This window comes from Galeopterus variegatus, unplaced genomic scaffold (genome assembly GCF_000696425.1).
Source record: "Galeopterus variegatus unplaced genomic scaffold, G_variegatus-3.0.2 Scaffold2501, whole genome shotgun sequence".
NCBI classification, from domain to species: Eukaryota; Metazoa; Chordata; class Mammalia; order Dermoptera; family Cynocephalidae; genus Galeopterus; species Galeopterus variegatus.
The window spans coordinates 237,725-255,978 of record NW_007728612.1 but is presented as its reverse complement, the minus strand read 5'-3'; the positions used below and the strand labels follow the sequence as shown (position 1 = coordinate 255,978).

General features: G+C 45.4%; 1 protein-coding gene across 1 annotated transcript in view; it reads left to right on the top strand.

Moving 5' to 3' along the window:
* The window catches only part of LOC103598085 (F-box/WD repeat-containing protein 4), a gene marked incomplete at its 5' end in the record, with an annotated part of 56,614 nt that overhangs the window by 32,028 nt on the left and 6,332 nt on the right, over positions 1 to 18,254 (top strand). Inside the window, one exon of the mRNA XM_008582007.1 lies at positions 13,135 to 13,200. Within this exon, the coding sequence (XP_008580229.1) occupies positions 13,135 to 13,200 (66 nt within the window). The remainder of the gene's footprint in view (positions 1 to 13,134; positions 13,201 to 18,254) is intronic.

Here is an 18,254-nt window from a genome sequence, read left to right as displayed (position 1 = left end):
ATAGATATCTTCTGGCACTCTTCTGGGCCTCGGTCTGAGAGAACACCTCATCTCCTTTCTGAAGTCCCAGGCCAGCCTGTGCTGCTCTGTTTTGGGTGCTCATCTAGCAGACCCATCAGCTATTGATTTCATGGTTAAAGCTGTCTGTTTTTAGTTAGGCCTCAAGGTGTCCACTAGAAGCCCTTTGCTCATCTCTGTATTAGTGCTCTGTATTAGTCAGGACAAATCTGTTGTAAATGACAGAAACCAAATTCAAATTAACATAAGTAGGTCTGACCATTTAGCTCAGTTGGTTAGTGTGTGGTGCTAATAACATCAAAGTCCAGCATTTGATCCCTGTACTGGCCTTCTGCCAAAAAAACCCCAAAACCAAAACAAATTAGCATAAACACAAATGGGAATATTTGGCTCATGAAATCCAAGAGAAAAGCTGAACAACCACGCCAAAGGAAGAACTCAAATACAGCAGGCTTCAGGAATAGCTGGACCCAGAGGCCACAGTGCTGCCAGGACTTATTCTTGGGTGCTCATCTGTTTCTTCCTGGATCTCAGCTCTTTCCTTTCTTCCAGCTGACCAGCTTATTCCACAAGGCTGCCAAGAGCTCCCAAGTTTGGCAACTCATTTCTTAAGTCATAGAGAGCAACTGGCTTCCAAAAATCTCAGAGCAGAGAGTCAGCTGCCCACCCCTTGATCAATTAACTGTGGCCAGGGAGAGAGAGTTATGTAAGAATGTGGCATATCTTTTAGGAATTACATGTATGGAGGGAGAGTGTAGGCCAAATTACTCCATGATATGCAGTCCCAAAGCGTCTGCGCTCAGAGACCTTAGCTACCAGCTGTTAAACAAAGTAAGAGTCTGGAAGGATCTGTCATACTATAGCCTTTATCCTCCTCTTCCTCACTTCATTACTAGTCAGCCAATTAGGGATTCCTCCTTTGTAAGATGTTGATGGTGCTCTTAGAAAAACCTGCCATCTACCCTCTTCCTAATGTGACATACACAGGGGGAAGAACCTGGCTGCAAACATGAGGTTGGATGAATGTGCAGTGGCCTAGTGCCCTTCTCAGTGGGGCAGAGAGATGGGAGCCAAGTCTAGACCTGGGCGGCCTCCTCCAGAGGAAAATGACTAGCAGGCTATGTGATTTAGAATTAGACTCGAGGAATACAGCTTACCTCCCAGAACAGGACAGAAAACAGGGACTCTTGCCTTTCCCCTCCCTAGTGCTATTGTCAAGAGGGCAGGAAGTCTTGGGGGAGAAACAAAGTTCAAGGTCAAGATTCTGGATGCTGCTAACTAATCTGAAACAAGGATGTCCTTCAAGGAAATTCACCTTCCCGAAAAGCCATGTGATGGAAGTCTTGCAGAAAAGGACTGCTTCTGATACCTCTAGTCTTATGATTTTTCTGCTTCCCCTGTGATGAAGTAAGCTTCAGTCTATGTGGCCAGTGTGAAGATTTTGGGGACCTTGTTGTCTCCCATCACAGAGAAGGAGTTGGTACATGCATATTGGTTGGATTTGTACACAAGGGTTTGCTTCTGGCACTCCTCTACAAGTGGAGCTCTCCTCTGCAAATGGAGCACTCCTTTCTTGAGGAATAGGATCGACCTACTGTGTACGTACATACAGTATGTTCTTATTGTCATGGATTCTACTTCTATAGCCCTGCCGTGCATAATTTATGATGCAAAGCAGGTCCTGCTGACCTGTCAACCTCCATGAGACCCCCTCCCCTTTCATGTGTTTCCCCCACCCCAAGCAACCTGTAATAGCCTTCAAGGTAAGGGTGGGAAAATGCCTCAGCAATCAGACCAGGTTGAGGAGTATACTGCTTCACCTCCCCTCCCACTCCCTCTGTCTTGATGGAAGGGAAGTGGTTCAGTGATGAAGACTATGGGGTGAATCTGTAGGTTGACACTTACACCCTCTGCCTCCCTCTATTATTTTAAGCCCTATTATAGTTTTAAGGCCTCTGGGTGAAGGAGGCTATGCAGTCATGTGGGGGATAGTGTGGAAGGGTTCTTCTGTCCTTTGTTTCCTCTAAGAGAATCTTTTTCTAGAAGCTCTTGATTGTTATGTGAAAATGAATGCCCCAGGTCAGTGCTTATGGAATATTGAGAACGCAAATAAGAACTGGCTAATTTCTAAGGGACTTCATTGGCTCTGGGCCTAAAAGTTACACTGGGTCAGGGATGTAGAGCCTCGGGATCATAGGTCACACAGATTGCTCTTTGACCTGTCCTCATCTCTCTTCTCTATTGGCCTTATAAACAATGCTCTTAACCAAATCTGGATCAAGTCTGGGTCTCAAGGTCCCTTTGTGGTTTGTTAATGTGGGCATGTTTAGAAAGAATTAAATTTTAAAATAAACTTACTGAGTTTGTGTCTGGCTTATCTGTGCAGCTCACCAGTCAAGCTCAGCTTTCCTCTCTGTTTGTGGAGCCACAGTTGACCCCTACAGTTCTCATCATCCTCCCATTCCATGTCCCTATTCAAATGCCAGCCATTTATGTTTATCAGCAAACCTGAAAAAACACCGGAGCTTTTCTGGCTTCAGTCTTCCCTGTAATCACCAGATTGTGTGGGCTACCCATGCCTAGGAGAAGATGCTCGTGGCCTAGTGGCCCAGGCTTTTGGCTGACCACTACCATGATGCCAAAGTGGACCTGCCTAAGAGGACTGAAGTTAGAAATGTATTTTGTGCTTCTGTGCTACAGGCTTAGCTAGCCATAGCAGCAGCAATCATTTTGAATACCAGTATGTACAGGGCACAGTTGTGGGGTAAGCCATGGTCTCAGCCTTCAATGTGCTCACAGTGGAGTTGAGAGACCACGTGATTGAAGAGGCTTTTTCTTTACCTCCTTATAGAAAGTGGTCATGAAGCAGAAGTGTGGGGGGAAGCACTGTCAGAGCAGTGGTGGAGCTGTGCATTTCTTACATGCAACTGTTCCCAGGCCTTCACCACTCAGAAGCCATCTAGGCAAGGGGTTACTGTCAGATCCAGGACACAGCCAAGAGACTGTGTGGTTCATGTGATATTCAGAATCACGTAAATTCAATGTGCAACCAATATGTGACCCATCTTTCAGGCAACTTCAAGAGGAATATTTTTATTGCCATCCTCTTTTTAATTTCTGTTTTTGTTTCATAGATAATATACGAAAATTTTTTTTTTTTTTTTTTTTTTGTCCTTTTTGAGACTGGCCGCACCGCGCTCAGCCAGTGAACGCACCGGCCATTCCTATATAGGATCCGAACTTCGCGGCAGGAGCGCTGCTGTGCTCCCAGTGCCGCACTCTCCGGAGTGCGCCACAGGCTCGGCCCACAAATATGTTCTAATTATAAAAAATTCAAACAGTGTAAAATTCATAGAATATAAAGTAAAAATCTCCTTCCTGTGGTCCCTCTCCCATCCTATTCCTTTTTTGTAGGAAGTCTGATATGTGTCACTCCAGATCTTTTCATTTGTAGCAAATAGCAGACATCATATAATTTCATAAATATGTATACATGTGCAAATATATAATTTTGCTTTGTCTTAGGCTCACTTTTTGCATTTGTTCTGCAACTTGAATTCCTCCTCTCCTGGTGTGGCTCAGAGGTTCTTTCATCTCAGAACACCTAGCTCTACTGCATTCTTTCCAGCTGCTGCATTCTAGTTCAGAGAAGTATGGATACACCATCGTTTATAACCATCCTTCTGTTGATGGACACTTAGGTTGTTTCCAGTGTTTGGCTATTATAAGCAGTCCTTTGGGAAACATCTGTGTACTTGCCTATTTGTGCATATAGTCAGGTATTTTTCTAGGAAAGATACTTAGAAAGAACATGCTGGATTGAGAAGAAAGTGAACTTAAAAATTTCTAGATGCTGCCAAATTGCCTGCCAGTTAGACTGTGTCAGATTATACTCGTATACTCACGGTGTGTACAGTTACCTATTTCCTTTTACACTTATTGCTACTGGGTAATAATCAGTTTTTTGAAAAATTTTGCCACTCTGATGGGTTAAAAAAAAAATCTTATTTGGGAAGTACAGAGTACTGGTTAAGAGATGGACTTTGCAGCCTCACTGGATGAGGTCAACTCATGAGTGCCCTTCCTACTAGCTGTGTGATCTTGGTGAGTTACTTAAACTTGCTTTTTTTTTTTTTCATGGGAAAATTTTTTTAAATTGAAACATAATTGATTGTACTAATCCTCAATTTTCTCATCTGTGAAAGGGGGATAGTATTGGTAGTACATACTTCATAGTGACTTTTAAAAAACTTCTTTATTATGGAAAATTTCAAAATATACAAAAGTAGAATAATTACCAACTCTTGGCTGATCTTGCTTCATCAGTACTTCCCCCACACTTTCTCTTTCCATATTATTTTGAAGCAAATATCTGACATATAATTTCATCCATGTATACTTCAGTATGTACTCTAAAAGGTAATGGTGCTTTTAAAATGTAATTATAATACCATTATCATACCTAGAAAAATATTATCAAATATATAGGAATGTTTTGAGGGTTAAATGAACAGCACCTGGCATGAAGTAGAAACTGTACAAGTGTTTGTAATTATTTTTGTTGTTTTTTAAATTTACAGTTCTTTGATTACTAGAGGTTTAACATTATTTCATTATATTTTTTGGCCATGTATATTTTTTCTGCAAATTACTCATATTTTTTACTCATTTATCTGCTTTTTTCCCTGTGATTTATAAGATCTCTTTATATATTATGGGTATTCATATTTTTGCTATTTTATATATATGGCAATTCCTTTCAGCTTGTTTTTTTTTTTTTTTTCGGGGTAGCTGGCTGGTAAGGGGATCTGAACCCTTGACCTTAGTGTTACAATACTGGGGTCTAACCTTTCAGCTTGTTATGTATGATGTCTTCTGTTTTGTAGAAGTTTTTGTTATTTGTAGATTAATTCTGCCATCTTTATCTTTATGGCTTTAGAGTTTTGTTTTTGTCTTAAGAATGTCTTTCAAAGATTATAAAACTGTTTTCCTGTATTTTTTTCTTATACTTTTATGGTTTTTCACGTAGTTTTAAAAATTATTATCTCCTTAATCCATTTGGAATTGATGTCTGCTTGGAGGCAGGGCTCTAATTTGTGTAGCTGATGGTCTGTATACCATTTATTGGTTAGTTCATTCTTTATCCACTCTCTTTAAAGGCCACACTTTAGGATCTACTGATTCTCTGTGAATATATGGGTGTGGCTTTGGATACTTCATTCTGATCCATTGATCTGTTTGTCTGTTCTAGCATGAACATCATACTATAGCTCTATAGTATGTTTTGATATGGTAGAGCAACTTCTTTCACATTGTTCTTTTTTAGATATTTCTGGATTATTCTTGTGAATTTCCTCTTCCTGATGAATTTTAGAAACAAATGATTAAGTAAAAAATCTGTTTGTATAGGACTGTGTTGCATTTATAGATTAAAAAGGGGAGGACTGACAGTTTTATAATCTTGAGACCTTCCATCCAGGAACATATATTTCTCCACTTATTCAGCAATTCTGTCCTTTAGTAAAGTTTTATATTTTTTTCATATGTATGTTTTCTGGTTTTTTTGTTTGTTCTCTCTCTCTCTTTCTTTCTCTTTATATTTCTCCACTTATTCAGCAATTCTGTCCTTTAGTAAAGTTTTATATTTTTTTCATATGGATGTTTTCTGGTTTTTTTGTTTGTTCTCTCTCTCTCTCTCTTTCTTTCTCTTTCTCTCTCTCTCTCTCTCATTAGGTTCATTCTTAGATATTGTACAGTTTTAAAGCCTTTTTGTGAGTGGATTTTTAATTGCATTTTCAATTGGTTATTGCTGGTATATAGTAATAGCTAACATCTGTGGGTTTTTGCTACGTGGCATATACTGTTCTAAGCATCTTATCCCATCTAATTTTTACAACAAACTTATGCCTAAGTATTATTTCTATTTAACAAATGAAGAAACCAGGTTTAAGAGAGGTTAAATAACTGTTCAAGATCACATGGTTACTGGTGGCAGAGCCAGGAGTTCGTGCCTATACTCCTTTCTGCTGTTGTTTGCAGCATGCTAACTACCTCATCCAACCCTGGTGTTAGTTGTCATAGTTTTTCAATCATAGTTTTTCAGTTGAGTCTTTTGGATTTTCTACGTAGACAATTATATTGTCTGCAAATAATGACCATGTATATAGCTCATCTTTTTTCATGCCTCTTGTTGGGCATCTAGTTTTGTGAACATTGTATCAGCATTTCTCAGAAAGTCTGACCCTGTTAGTTTTTCTATTAGCACAGTATCATATTGCCATTTCTTTTAGGAGCATTCGGAGCAGTTGCTTGTGTTTGGGGGCCATGCAGATGGGAAGTATAGTTTAGGAACTGCTCTTCCTGCAGCTCCCAACACATCTTATTAAATTCAATAGATTGAATGAACATACGTTATTCCATTGTACTGTTTTTGTTTTTTATTTCTTTAATTTTTCCCCTCTCTGTGAATTCTCTTTCCATTGCTCAAGTTTTCCAAGTTTCTGATTCTTGAGTGGAGTGAGTATATTTGGGAAGAGCAGCCTCTACTTCAAGCCTCCTCTTGTCTTGCCTGGGCCAGTTCTTATAATCATGGTCAGGCTGACCTTTTACCATTAGTTAAAATGGAAATAACCATTTTGTGTCCTACTTTCTTGGCCCTTGTTTGTTGGAATTGCAGTAGGGGCTGGGGAGGGTGTAAGCAGTAGAAGCTCTAGCTTCTGGACACTTTATGCAGAGCCTGATTTTATAGGTGCCTACTTGTATCATCTTGTTCTCATGTGCTTGAACTGAGAGAGATCTGGGGTGTGTGTGAGAATAAGTGTGGTGTATGTAACTGTAGAGGTATTCCAGACCTCTGCTAGTTGTGGAATTCAGGAGTCAGTCTTGATCCCTACTGGCCAGTGCTTGGTTGGGAGAAAGAGGCCAGTGAGGAGCACCTTCCATCCAATTTGACCTTGGGTTACTAGCCAGTCCCAACACTTCAGCCAAGGTGTGCCAAGGCCACTATTGCTGACACTGGCTCTAGCAGACAGCTCACTATCAGGTCCCCCTGATCTTGGCCATGAGTCATGGAAAGGAGTGTCTAGTTATGTTGTGTTTTCTCTTATAAAATATAAATAATGTTTTTCCCTTTCAAATGTAGCAAATAGTCATTTTAAAGATTTGGAAAATAAAATTTAAAAGAAGAAAAAATTGCTTATCACTCTACTGCCCAAACACAACCACATTTAGCATTTTAGTATGTTTTCTTCCACTCTTTCATTTTCTATGCACAGTCTGGTTTTTAAATAGTTGTCATAATACTGTTTATACTCTTATTTTTTTCTCATATAATAATTCTTTGGGAACATCATTTTAAAAGAGTGTGAATATTCCATCAAGTAGATGGACCATAATTTATTTAACATGTTTTTGGTCTTGATTCCTTGAAGGCAAGGGATGTTCTCCTTTCCCTGTTAACTCGTTGTGGTTTAGTCATCCATAAAGATGGCTAAACTTCTGAATTTATATTTCTGTCTGCACCATCTCTTTGAGGTAATGGTATGCCAGTTGCTGTGTGAAATGGAACTTCTCTTTATTTGCCTTAAGCTTTACTCTTTCAAGCTTCAAATAGGCCTCTTGGTCTTATTATGCTTTAGTTTGATGAACAAGGTTGTATTTACCTTCCCCTCCCTGGTCTTACAGCTTTAGTTCTAGGAACTCCTCCCTTCCTTTCTACACCGATGCTACTGTGGATGGTGGGCCCCACAAGCATGCTCCTGTCCCCCCATCACAGTTGTGACTTGCAGTCTTCTAGTTCTGTGCACAGCATTCAGGTAGATGTTTCCCCAGCTGCAAGGTGTAGTGTGTGCTGTAGGGAGAACAAGATTGGTCTCCTTTTTCCTCTTCCCAGACACATCTCTTTCTCTATCCCTCTGCTGACCCAGGGTGTCCTGCTGGCTGGATCTTAGGAACTGGCTCCCTCACATTTTCACCTGCCCCCTGCCTGTGTCTTTTCCTTTCCTGACTTCTGTTGACCTCCTGTTCCCACTCCACTTGTCCCTCCCTCACAGCGCTGTCACTGCAGCTACTGCCCCTCGCTCCCCTCACCGAGTGAATTTGTGTGACCTTCGCACTGTATTCATGCTTCGGGACTTACTGGCTGTAATGATGTCAGTGGCGGAGGTTAGCAGATGGCAGCAGCAGCAATGAGACCTGACATGTTCTAATGACTCCCTCCTTCCCAGCCTGGCTGGCCAAGCCAGTGTAGGGGCAGGGGTTTCCTTGAGGTATTTAAGGAGGGGTTCAAGGGAAATCGGGGGGCCCCCAGGTGCCGATGAAGCCTGTGACCTTTGCTGCTATAATATCAGTGTTTCACAAGCAGGGCGGTTCGGGAGCCCACTTGCAGCCCATCAAAAATTGATTTAATTGCAATTTTTCCTCCAATTAGGAGCACTGGAGCCTGACTAATTGGAGTAATAGAGAGTAATAAGGCTCAGATAAAAAGCCTTCCTCGGCTGCCTTTGTATCTCGTGTCAGTGCCTGTCAGAGGTCAGAGAGCTTGCATATTCTATTAGGCAGCCTGGCCTTCATTTGTACAAATTAGTTTACCCAACAGTAATTAAAATGCCAATGCGGGTTGAAGAGAACTGAATACACTTGATGGGCATGTTGGTGAATGATGTGACAGCTCTGGTGGCCTCCCTTGCCAAAGTGTGTCAGCCTGGGCTCAGAGGCTGCTGGGGCCTGGGCCAGCTGGGCGGCTCAAGGCCAGCCATGGGGCACAGCTGCTGAGCACACCACTTCTACTGTCCTGCCTCAGAGCTACTCAGTCTCTTTTCTCTTCTTTCAGGTTGAGCCATTCATTCATTCATTCAATAAGCATTTAAGTTTTCAATACGTGTCAGGCATGATACTAGGTGCTGAGAACAAATAAGACTAATTCTTGAAATGTAGCCAAGATGAGAGTTTATAGGGTGAGGGGTGATGTCATAACTTGGTTCTGGAATCATGACTAACTGGGTTTCAGTTTCAGTTCTACTAGTTGCTACCTGTGTGAGCTACAGCAAGTTACGTTACCTTTCTGAGTCTCAGTTTCCTCATCTGTAAAAGAGGGAAAGTGGTACCTACTGCATTGTGTTATAAGGATTAGGTGGGATAATGCTTTTGAAACACTTGCACCTGGCACATAGTAAGTGCTCAATAAATTACTAGTGTTATTAAAAGGGCCTAAACTAATACAGAAGCAGCAAGAATCTACCTTCCTCTCAGCCTGCCCATGCCCAACTAATTTTCCTTCTCACCTTCCTCTCCTCCTTTCTATGTCTTATTATTTTCTGTTCTTCAACTTGAGTACAGAACCCCTCATTCTCCTGGTGTGTTCTCCGATGTGAGGGCTCCTGTGTCTACTTCTTGGGCTTGATGATGGGCTCTGTGACACCGGGTTTGCCTGAGCTAGGACTAAGGGGTAAGTAAGGTAGGTTGAGGGTCTGGGCAAGGTCTGGGACAGGATGAGAAATTGTAGAAGGCTGACATCTGGTAAGGGCTTTCTGGTCCAAAAAGAATGGAGTTTATGGAGTCAGAATGACTTTTAGACCCTCTAGCTAAGAGAGAAAGTGTGTGTGTACTTGTGTGAGTGTGCATGAGCATGAGAGAGTGCGTATGTGTGTGTGTGTTTGGACATTAATTTTTAGGTACTGTTGGTACTTCTCATCTCTTATCTGGTTGTAGTGCTTATGAGGGACTTCTCATCCCCCTAACAATGTATGACTATGCCATGTGTCATTCAGGTGAGTCTTTGGTGATCTGAGAATTGTTCCTTTCAGAAGCACAGGGACCACCTTTCCAGCCCACACGACTAGCTTCCACAGCTGTGTTGGCTGTGGGCTCTGGAAAGTCCTTTCAGTTAAGTTGCACAGGTTTGTGTGAGTGCCTTCTCTGGGCCAGGCACTGTGCTAGGCACTGGAGGACACAGGAGCCATCAGCTGGTTCATAATCTCACAGGGGAGATGGGAAGATGCACCAAAAAATGCCATTTGTCCCATGAGTATGCTAGGGACTCAAAGGAGGGATGGTCAACCTATCTGGGGAGCCACCAGCTTCTGCCTCTGCCGTTCAACTTGGTTTTGACATCCTTGTTCCTGGGATATCCCTGAGGAAAGAGGTGGGACTGAGGGCAAAAGCCATTTGAATTTTCTTTCTTTTCTCATGGGAGCTGATTTTTCAGTAATTTCAAACCCTAAATTAAGGTTATGGCAAAGGCTTTCTAATGAAGACAATTCTTAGAGTATTCCCCTAGGAGGAGCCATAGAAGGAATGGTACATACTTTCATTTGGTTGTTCTCCAAGTATTTATTGAGAAACTTTGACATGCTTAGCATCAAACCCAGCATGGTGAGGGATGTAGGATCTGGATGAAGAATCAGGCTGATACAGGTGCAGCAGGAGATCAGCACATGGCATGATGTTGGGTATAACTCAACCAACAGTTAGGTTAGAGAACTGAGGATGGTAGAGCTGCCTGTGATGCTCAAATCCCATCCACTGACCACTTTTCAAAGCACTCTTATCTGGTGAGTCTAGAAGGAGGGGTCTGAGTGTGTGAACAACAGGTCCTATGTGTGGCTGTCATTTAATTTTTTTTCCCTTTCTGTACAATGGGAATAATAATTTCTGTTTTGTGGACTCATTGTGGGATGTGACCTATCCTTTGAGTGTTCCAGAGTGGTGAATTCCTTCTCTTCCTCTGCTTCATGTGTCTGTCGGACACTCTGGGGAGACTGTACTTGGGCACACTCTTTTAAATCTTCTCATTTTGAATGTGGCTGTTCTGTAGTTTTGCCTCATTCTTCCTAAGGACAGTGGGAACTGGGGACTGGAATGGGGGGCAAGTATGGCTGCAAATAGTGGGGAGTAGTTTGAGGTATGCAGACTGTGTCTGCAGCCAGCCCCCATGGTTTGGATGTGAATCCTGGTGAGTGCTCCCCCAGCAAGACCTGGCTTAAAATCTGCTTGACTGTTGCTCAGGTGGTTTTTTACTGAGTGTTAAATTTGATTAAACTCTAAGGTCCTCGTAAGTGCCAGGAAGACACCCTTGTTTTCCCTCCCTCTCTTCCTCTCTGCTTCACAGTAGTTAGTTAGGCAAGGGAATAGGGCAGCTTGTGGAAAGAAACATTTATGGGTGTTATGTCCAGGCGATTAAGAAAGCCCTTCATAGGGTATGAAGGTGAGGAGCTTTCCTCTTGGTGGCAGATGGTCAGGGCCAGGCATGGGTGGGCTGGAACAGAGGAGGGTAGGAGTCCCTGGGAAGGGTGTTTATGTCCCCCCCACCACCACACCCCCACCCTCCCTGCTGGGAGGTCAGAGCTGTGGAAGTGGCAGGGATTAAAGTTCCAGGTTCCTCCCCTCTCTCTCTATTGACTTACCTTGATGCTAATTTAGGCCTGTGGCCAGTCAGAAGCCTGCCACAGGCCTCCTTAAGATGTCTGTTTGTCTGTGCTGGCGCCCTTCACCTGGCCCCCACTCCTCAAAAATATGGAGAGCCCAATTACCTGCTCGAATGATTTCCAAGTGGCTATTATGTTTCCAACCCAAGGTAATTGGCTTTGCCAGTTATTAATGGATTACCCTAAAGAGAAAAATGATGGGGGGAGGGAGGTGAGGGCAATACCTCCTGCCTTTGTAGTTTGGTTCTTCAGTGTCCAGTGGCTGTTTCCCAGGCTGGGAGTAACTTGAGGCATGGCAGGAGTAGCTGTTTTGGCACTGCCACTCAGTAGTTTAGTGGCTGCTTGCAATCCCATGTGTCAAGAGAAAGCTGGGATGATGGGGCATGTCCCTGGAGGAAGTCTTAGCTTGAGGCATGAGAGCCCCAGGGTGGCTCATATGGCTTTTTTATCAGCTTGGGGTTGAAAAGCAGACACCTGCACTCCAATTTTGATTGAAAAACAGTGGCTTGGCCAATGCCTGCTCTAATATCTCCCCATCAGCAACTGGCAGGCCAACTACCCATCCTAGCCAAAGCCACTGGCTTCTTCAGAGTCCTCTCTGTGGATATCCATCTCCCAACTGACACGCTTGGGATCAGAGAGCCACAGGTGCTGGGCAGGGCCAGGACAGATGGGCCACACATTTTTAATGTGTCATTAATATGTCCAGTCTCCTTTACCCCCAGGCAAGACATGTAGGGACATGGCCAATCCCTGCCCCAGGGCTCCTGCGTGACACAGCTGCTTTCAACTTTCCTGCTTGCTATGTAGGATTGCAAGCCCAGGTTTCCTGAAGGCTTTCCCTCTCCACCCTGCCAGATCCTCTAACAAAGGAGCTATCTGGCTCATAGGTTCAAGTTCTAGTCCTAGCACTACAGCCAGCCTGGCTCATTGCACTGATCCTTCACACTAGGCTTGTGCTTCCACTTAAAATGAAACTATGCAGGTTATATATGTTGACTTTTTTATAGGTTGAAGAGATACTCTGGCAAATATGGTTAGTGTGCTGCTTCCTGCCTACCTCTTGGCAGTGTCTGTCATTTCCTTAGAGGATTCTGCCTATTAGCAGAATACTAGCATATAATGTCATATAACCTTCCATGGGACTTGCTCACCGTTCATATTTTTCCTTTTCTCAGTTTGGTGCCTTTACACTTACCCAGTGCTTTTGCCACATTACCAGATTCCCCTAACTCTTAAAATCTTTAGTAATGCCCCCCCCAGCCACTCCTACCTCTGACCTGGGCATCACATGATCTTCCAGCCCCTAACGACCTAGTCCCAGGAGACCTTTTCTGTGCCATGGCATTGTGCTCTCAAGGTTCATACAGCTGAAGTCCATCAGGTTTGCTCTCCTTTGGACTAAGAGTTGCACATCTAGAAATGTGTTTTCATGGTGGGCAGAGACCATGCAACCCAGTCTGAGCAGCCGTCGTTGAGCCTCTGGGTCCTCTGGCCAGGCAGCTCTGGGAGGCTACAGCCCTTGCCAAATTGTCTTCCCACAACTCTTTTGATGGCTCTCTTGGCTGCTTCTCTCATTCTGGCTTAACCTCACGATCCCTGGAGAATGAGCATGGTATTTCCAATTGTGTAGCCACTTCCGTCACAAGTTCTGACAAGTCAGATCTAACTCTGCTCTTCTTTTGTTTGGCAGCTCTTTTGTAACAGGGACGGCTTGTTGTGGGCACTTCTCACCCCTGAGAATCTGGGACCTCAACAGGTAAGAGATTTCCTGAGCCTACTGTGGCTTCAAGTGGAGGTAGGGGCAGAGCAGCTGGGGAGACAAAGGAAAGAACTAGCTGAGCCAACCCCTGCCTTGGTTGGCCCAGTGGTCCAGGAGAAGGCTGGGAAGGACCCTTGTTCCACAACCCACAGTGAGCCTCTGCTGCGGAGCCTTCTCACATGGAATCATTTGGGGTTAGCTTGAAGAGACTATTGACGTAATTTATAATAGGTAATAATTTCATGTAGAATTTATAACAACAATTTGGATTTATGGTACTTTTTCTCTGAGAAATGCCTGACTGTGGAAAGGAATGGCCAGTCAGGATTGCCCTCCTGAGCCTGGGGAAGAGCCCAGCTTTCTCTGCATTCACACTGGCAGTGGCAGGAAGGGGTGGGGGTGGCACAGAATCAGGGTTTGGTCAACAAGAAAGAATGTGAGGAGGAATGGCTGGATGGGTGACCTACAGTCGTTGGTCTCACACTGGTTTTAGGACCAGTCTCACCTGAAAGTTTCTCTAATTCATCTGGTTTTATCCCACTTGAAATGGTGTGTTCATACATGAGTAGTGAACAGACCAGGTGTGGTCTGATGAGTGGCAGGTGCTATCACCTCCCTCGTTCTAGATCTACTTTTGTTAATGTGGCCAGTGGTCACATCACACTGTTGCCAGCCCAGCTAAAACTTCCCAAACCTTCTTTGTTCTTCAGCCCCTGGGATGTTGGAATTCTTATAGGCTGTGAAACTTGTTCCCATAAACTCACCCTGCCAAACTCCTGCCACTGGCCCTTCTTCCATTTGAACAGGGCTGGGGCAGGAGGGGCCCCTCCCTTGGTGGAGGAGGCAGCTGCCCACGCATGTGTGACTGGAGGCTGTGAGGAGAGGCAGAGTGAGCACCGGTCGTGTGGCAGACAGACCTGAGTTCCACAGTTACTCTGCTGCTTATTAGCTCCGTAACTCTAGTTCTCTCTGGGCTTCAGTTTCCACACTTGTAAGGTGGGAATTAATCATCCTTACCTAACAGAACTAGTATGAACAAAATTATCGTGGAAAAGTGCTCCACACAGCGCCTGCCACTTTGGGGGCATCCATCCAATGCAGTCTGTCTCCTCCTCTTCTCTCTTCCTCCCCACCCACAGTTGTTTCCACACTAGTATCTTGGAGTTTGCGGAGGCTCAGCCTTTTAATCCTCAAAATGTCTGTGGCTTTGTGACTAGTGGAGGGGGAGGTGAACCTGCTGACCTCATGGCACAGAGAAGGCTCTTGACAGATGGGCATTTCTGCTGAAAGTCAGTTTTATTTAGTCATGTAGCTGAGTCTTGTCCTTGGCACCATCACCTGCCTGGGCCCAAGATGACACACAAGGCAGGGGGTGATCTGGGTGCACCACCATGGTCCAGCTTCATCTCAAAGGTTGGGTGATGTTTGAGTGGCCTCTTCTGCCTGTGGTTGCCTTGGTGGAGGGGTACTCCTGGGCACAGATGTTCATTCAGGATGGAGTTCTAAGGCACCAATTCTTTGCCATTCTTGTATGAAATCCCCAGACTTCACTAACCACAAACACTGAGTCTTTACTGAACCTAGAATGAACCCAAATGAAAATGGGCACAAGCCAGCTATTGATTCTCACTGGAGCCAGTGAGAAACAGCCACTGCATCCTCTAGCTGGCCTGTGGGCTCTACTGCTTGTAGCAGGGCTACCCTGGGCATCACTTGGCATTGCCTTCTGTCTATCCCCCAGACTCTCCAGTCACTACTGGGAGGAGCCAGGTCTTGTTTAAATATCTGTCCTGTCCCTAGGAAAGCTTCGAGGACTAAGCAGTACAGGGATTGAGGAAAGATGCTCAGGTGCAGGCATCTGCTTTTGGTGGGAGGAAATGGATGTACAGGACAACTCTCTGGAGCTGTCTTTCCCAGAGAAGCCCAAGCAGATAATAAAGCCATGTAGAAAATAGGATTAAGGTAATGAACAGGCAGGACAGAGTTTGATCTTTCAATAACACCAAAGCCTGACTGACAGGCCAATATGCAAGGGGGAGCAGCATCACCGGCAGGACTCAGGACTGGGCGGTGTGCAGTGCAGGATGGATTCTTTGCTTTCAACCTGTCACTGCTGAAACTTGAGGAGCGCCTGGATTTTTTCTTTTATGTATGTGCTATGACTTGGGTGGAGGGGGAGCTCTGGAGGGACAGTTTTGCTCTGGTATCACTCCTCCGGGGGTGCTCCCAGGATGATGGTGGGGACTGGGACACACTTGGATGTGTAGGCTCCCCACTGGGCACCAGTGCTCCTGTCATCGGTGGAGCCATCCTCATGTCTGTCTGTGTGTCTCTCAGACACCTGCCCTCAGGCAGCCTACACTACTTCTCAGAATGCCTGGGGAGCCCTTTCAGGTTCACCGTGGTTCCCTCAGCACCTCATCATCAAGACCTCTAGAGACCCTGTTCTCCTTATGGGCTAGGCTGGGGTGGCAGTAGAGGGGAGGTGCTGGCTGGAGCACACAGGTCAGAGGGCTACCATGGGCACACAGCCATTGCCTAGGAGGCAAGGAGCTTGGCTGTCTCCCTCTCCCTTACTCCCTTCCTCCCTTCCTTCCTCTCTCCTGGAGCTGGACACCATGGGCTTGGGTCCAAGGACAGATTATCTCTAATCTGTCTAAATGAGAAAGATGGAGTCTTTCATCCAACCTCAGAGTACCAGAGTATTCCTGCTTCCACAGTTAGTGGTCATCAGGCCCTCAAACATCAAGTGCCAGGAACTCCTGTACCTCCATCATGACAGACTCTGCTGATAGCCTACCACTGAAGTATTCCTAGCTAGGCCCTGTTGTCCTGTCAGGCCCCAAGGAACCATGCCAAAGTCATCCTGCTCCTGAGCCTAGGGTCTGGGGGAATCAAGGCTCATCCTGTGTTCTCTCCCTGCATTTTAGCAGGGCCCTTGGCTAGGCCCTAGTGAAGGTGCCAAGTGTTGGCTGTGTAGGGCACACCTCCCAACCACTGGAAGGCTCAGGTGGGTCTAACTGCCCTGATACTATACACACCCCCATCCTACATGGGCTTGCTCTTGCTGTGGGTTTTACTTTTCCTGCCCAGGGGCATTTGAGCTGGATCTAGCCTTGGTGCCCTGAGAGTAGGACACAACTAGGGCCCCTGGTGGCTGTGGGCAGGTGGGCTCCAGGGTGGAGAGGCCTGTGATTCCATACCTGAACGTGTCACAGCGGGTCCAGCCACAGCCTTAAGCCATCCTGGGGACTGGGGTAGAGAAGGGAGTAGGGGGTGCTTTGGTGACCTGGCTGCTCCTAGGGCATTGAGGCACTGTGCTGCCTTGTATATGTGACCATGTGCATGCCCCTGCACAAATCCCTTTATCTCCCCTTCCCCTTGGGACCAGGGTTATCCCCAATTCCCCATTACACCTCCATTTCTCTCAAAGCCCCTAAGTTTCTGCTTTTTCAGCAAAGGCAGGTGCAGGATAGGTTTCTCACCCATTCTGACAGGTGCCCTATATTTTTCTCCACTGAGCCTTTGCTTAAGACAACACCATGCCTGGTATACCCCATCTCTGCCTAATGAAACTCTGCCCACTTTTCAGCATAAACAGCACCTCCACCATGAATCCCTCCCTGATCCTGATCCATGTGGCTGGAGTTGGTGGCCCTTCCCACTGAATACTGTGTTAGAGCACTCATAAGGGCCACCTGGTCAGCCGCAGGTGTGGACTGGTATAGCTCCCCCTCTGAGCTGGGAACTTATCTTGGTATTCCTGCACTGAGTACAGGATATAAATGTTAGGGCATTTAATGGTATTTGGAATGGCAAGGGGCATCTGGCTAGAGCCCTTTTTAACTATCTGGAGAAGGCAATGGTGTCCTGAGTGCAGGCTGGGCCACTGTGAGGGCACCATTAGTGCCCATCCCACCCAGGTGTGGCTTTGTCTCTGCCCCTGGCCCTCTGCCCCCCCACCCCCCCATGCAGGAGGCCTGGCCCTCAGTCAGGGTGATTACAGGAATTGCCCCTCTTTAATGTACCTGCCTTGTCCTTTGAAAGTATTACTGACAGCTTTTTTCATTCTCTTTTTTCTTTACCTCTTTAAGGAACCCTGTAATTTCTTTTTCTTTCTTTCTCCCCCCTTTCCTTTTTCTTTCTTGTCCCCTCTGTCCCACTGAACTCTTTGAAATTGGCTCTCTGCCTGCTGACACCAAACTGATACTTTGCCTCTCACTTCTCCTTATCCCTTTATGGCAACAGATGTTGAAATTTTGTATCCTTTTATCTGCCCGGCTGCCCCTTCCTGTAATTACGGTCCCCTTGTTAGCAGTACAAAGTGGGCTGCCCGGCTGCTTGGCCTTTGAGCCATTGTGTCTGAACACGTGTGCGAGGGCGGGTGCTGGGGGTTGTGTACGTGTACACACACATGCATGTGAGAGGCTGTGTGTTTGGGAAGGGCCCTCTCACCTAATGGCGCTGAGACAAGAGAAGCTTCCATGGGCTTCTCCTCATCTCCATTCCTCTGTTACATTTGGGGCCTATCTGTCCCCTAGTAGCTGTGTTGTCTGTAAAGGCCAGGAGTGCCACCACAAGAGTGTGTACTCTGGAGCATACACATCTGACTTTAACACTTAAGAGGAGTGCAACCTCTAAACCTTAGTTTTCTCATCTGTAAAATGGGGCTGAGAAACTTACCTCATGGGTCTGTTATGAGGATTAAATGAGCTGATATGTGTAAAGCACTCAGCACAGTGGCTGGCACATGGTATAGACTCAATATATGTGAGCTGCTGTGGCGGCAGCTACTCTTCCCCCAGTAACCTGCACAGCAGTCTCATCTGGCCCCAGCAGACACATAAAACAGACCCTTCAGGTTACTTCCCTATGTGCCTGTCAGTCTGAATGCCACTACCAGACTGGTTTTCTAGAAGCCCAGCGCTTATCATGGATCCAGGCTCTGCCCTTTTTTGCTATGTGATGTTAAGAAAGTCACTTTTCCTCTGTGGCCCTTGGCTTCCTTATCTGCAGTCAGGGGGCTAGGCTAGGAAAATCACTCCCTGCTC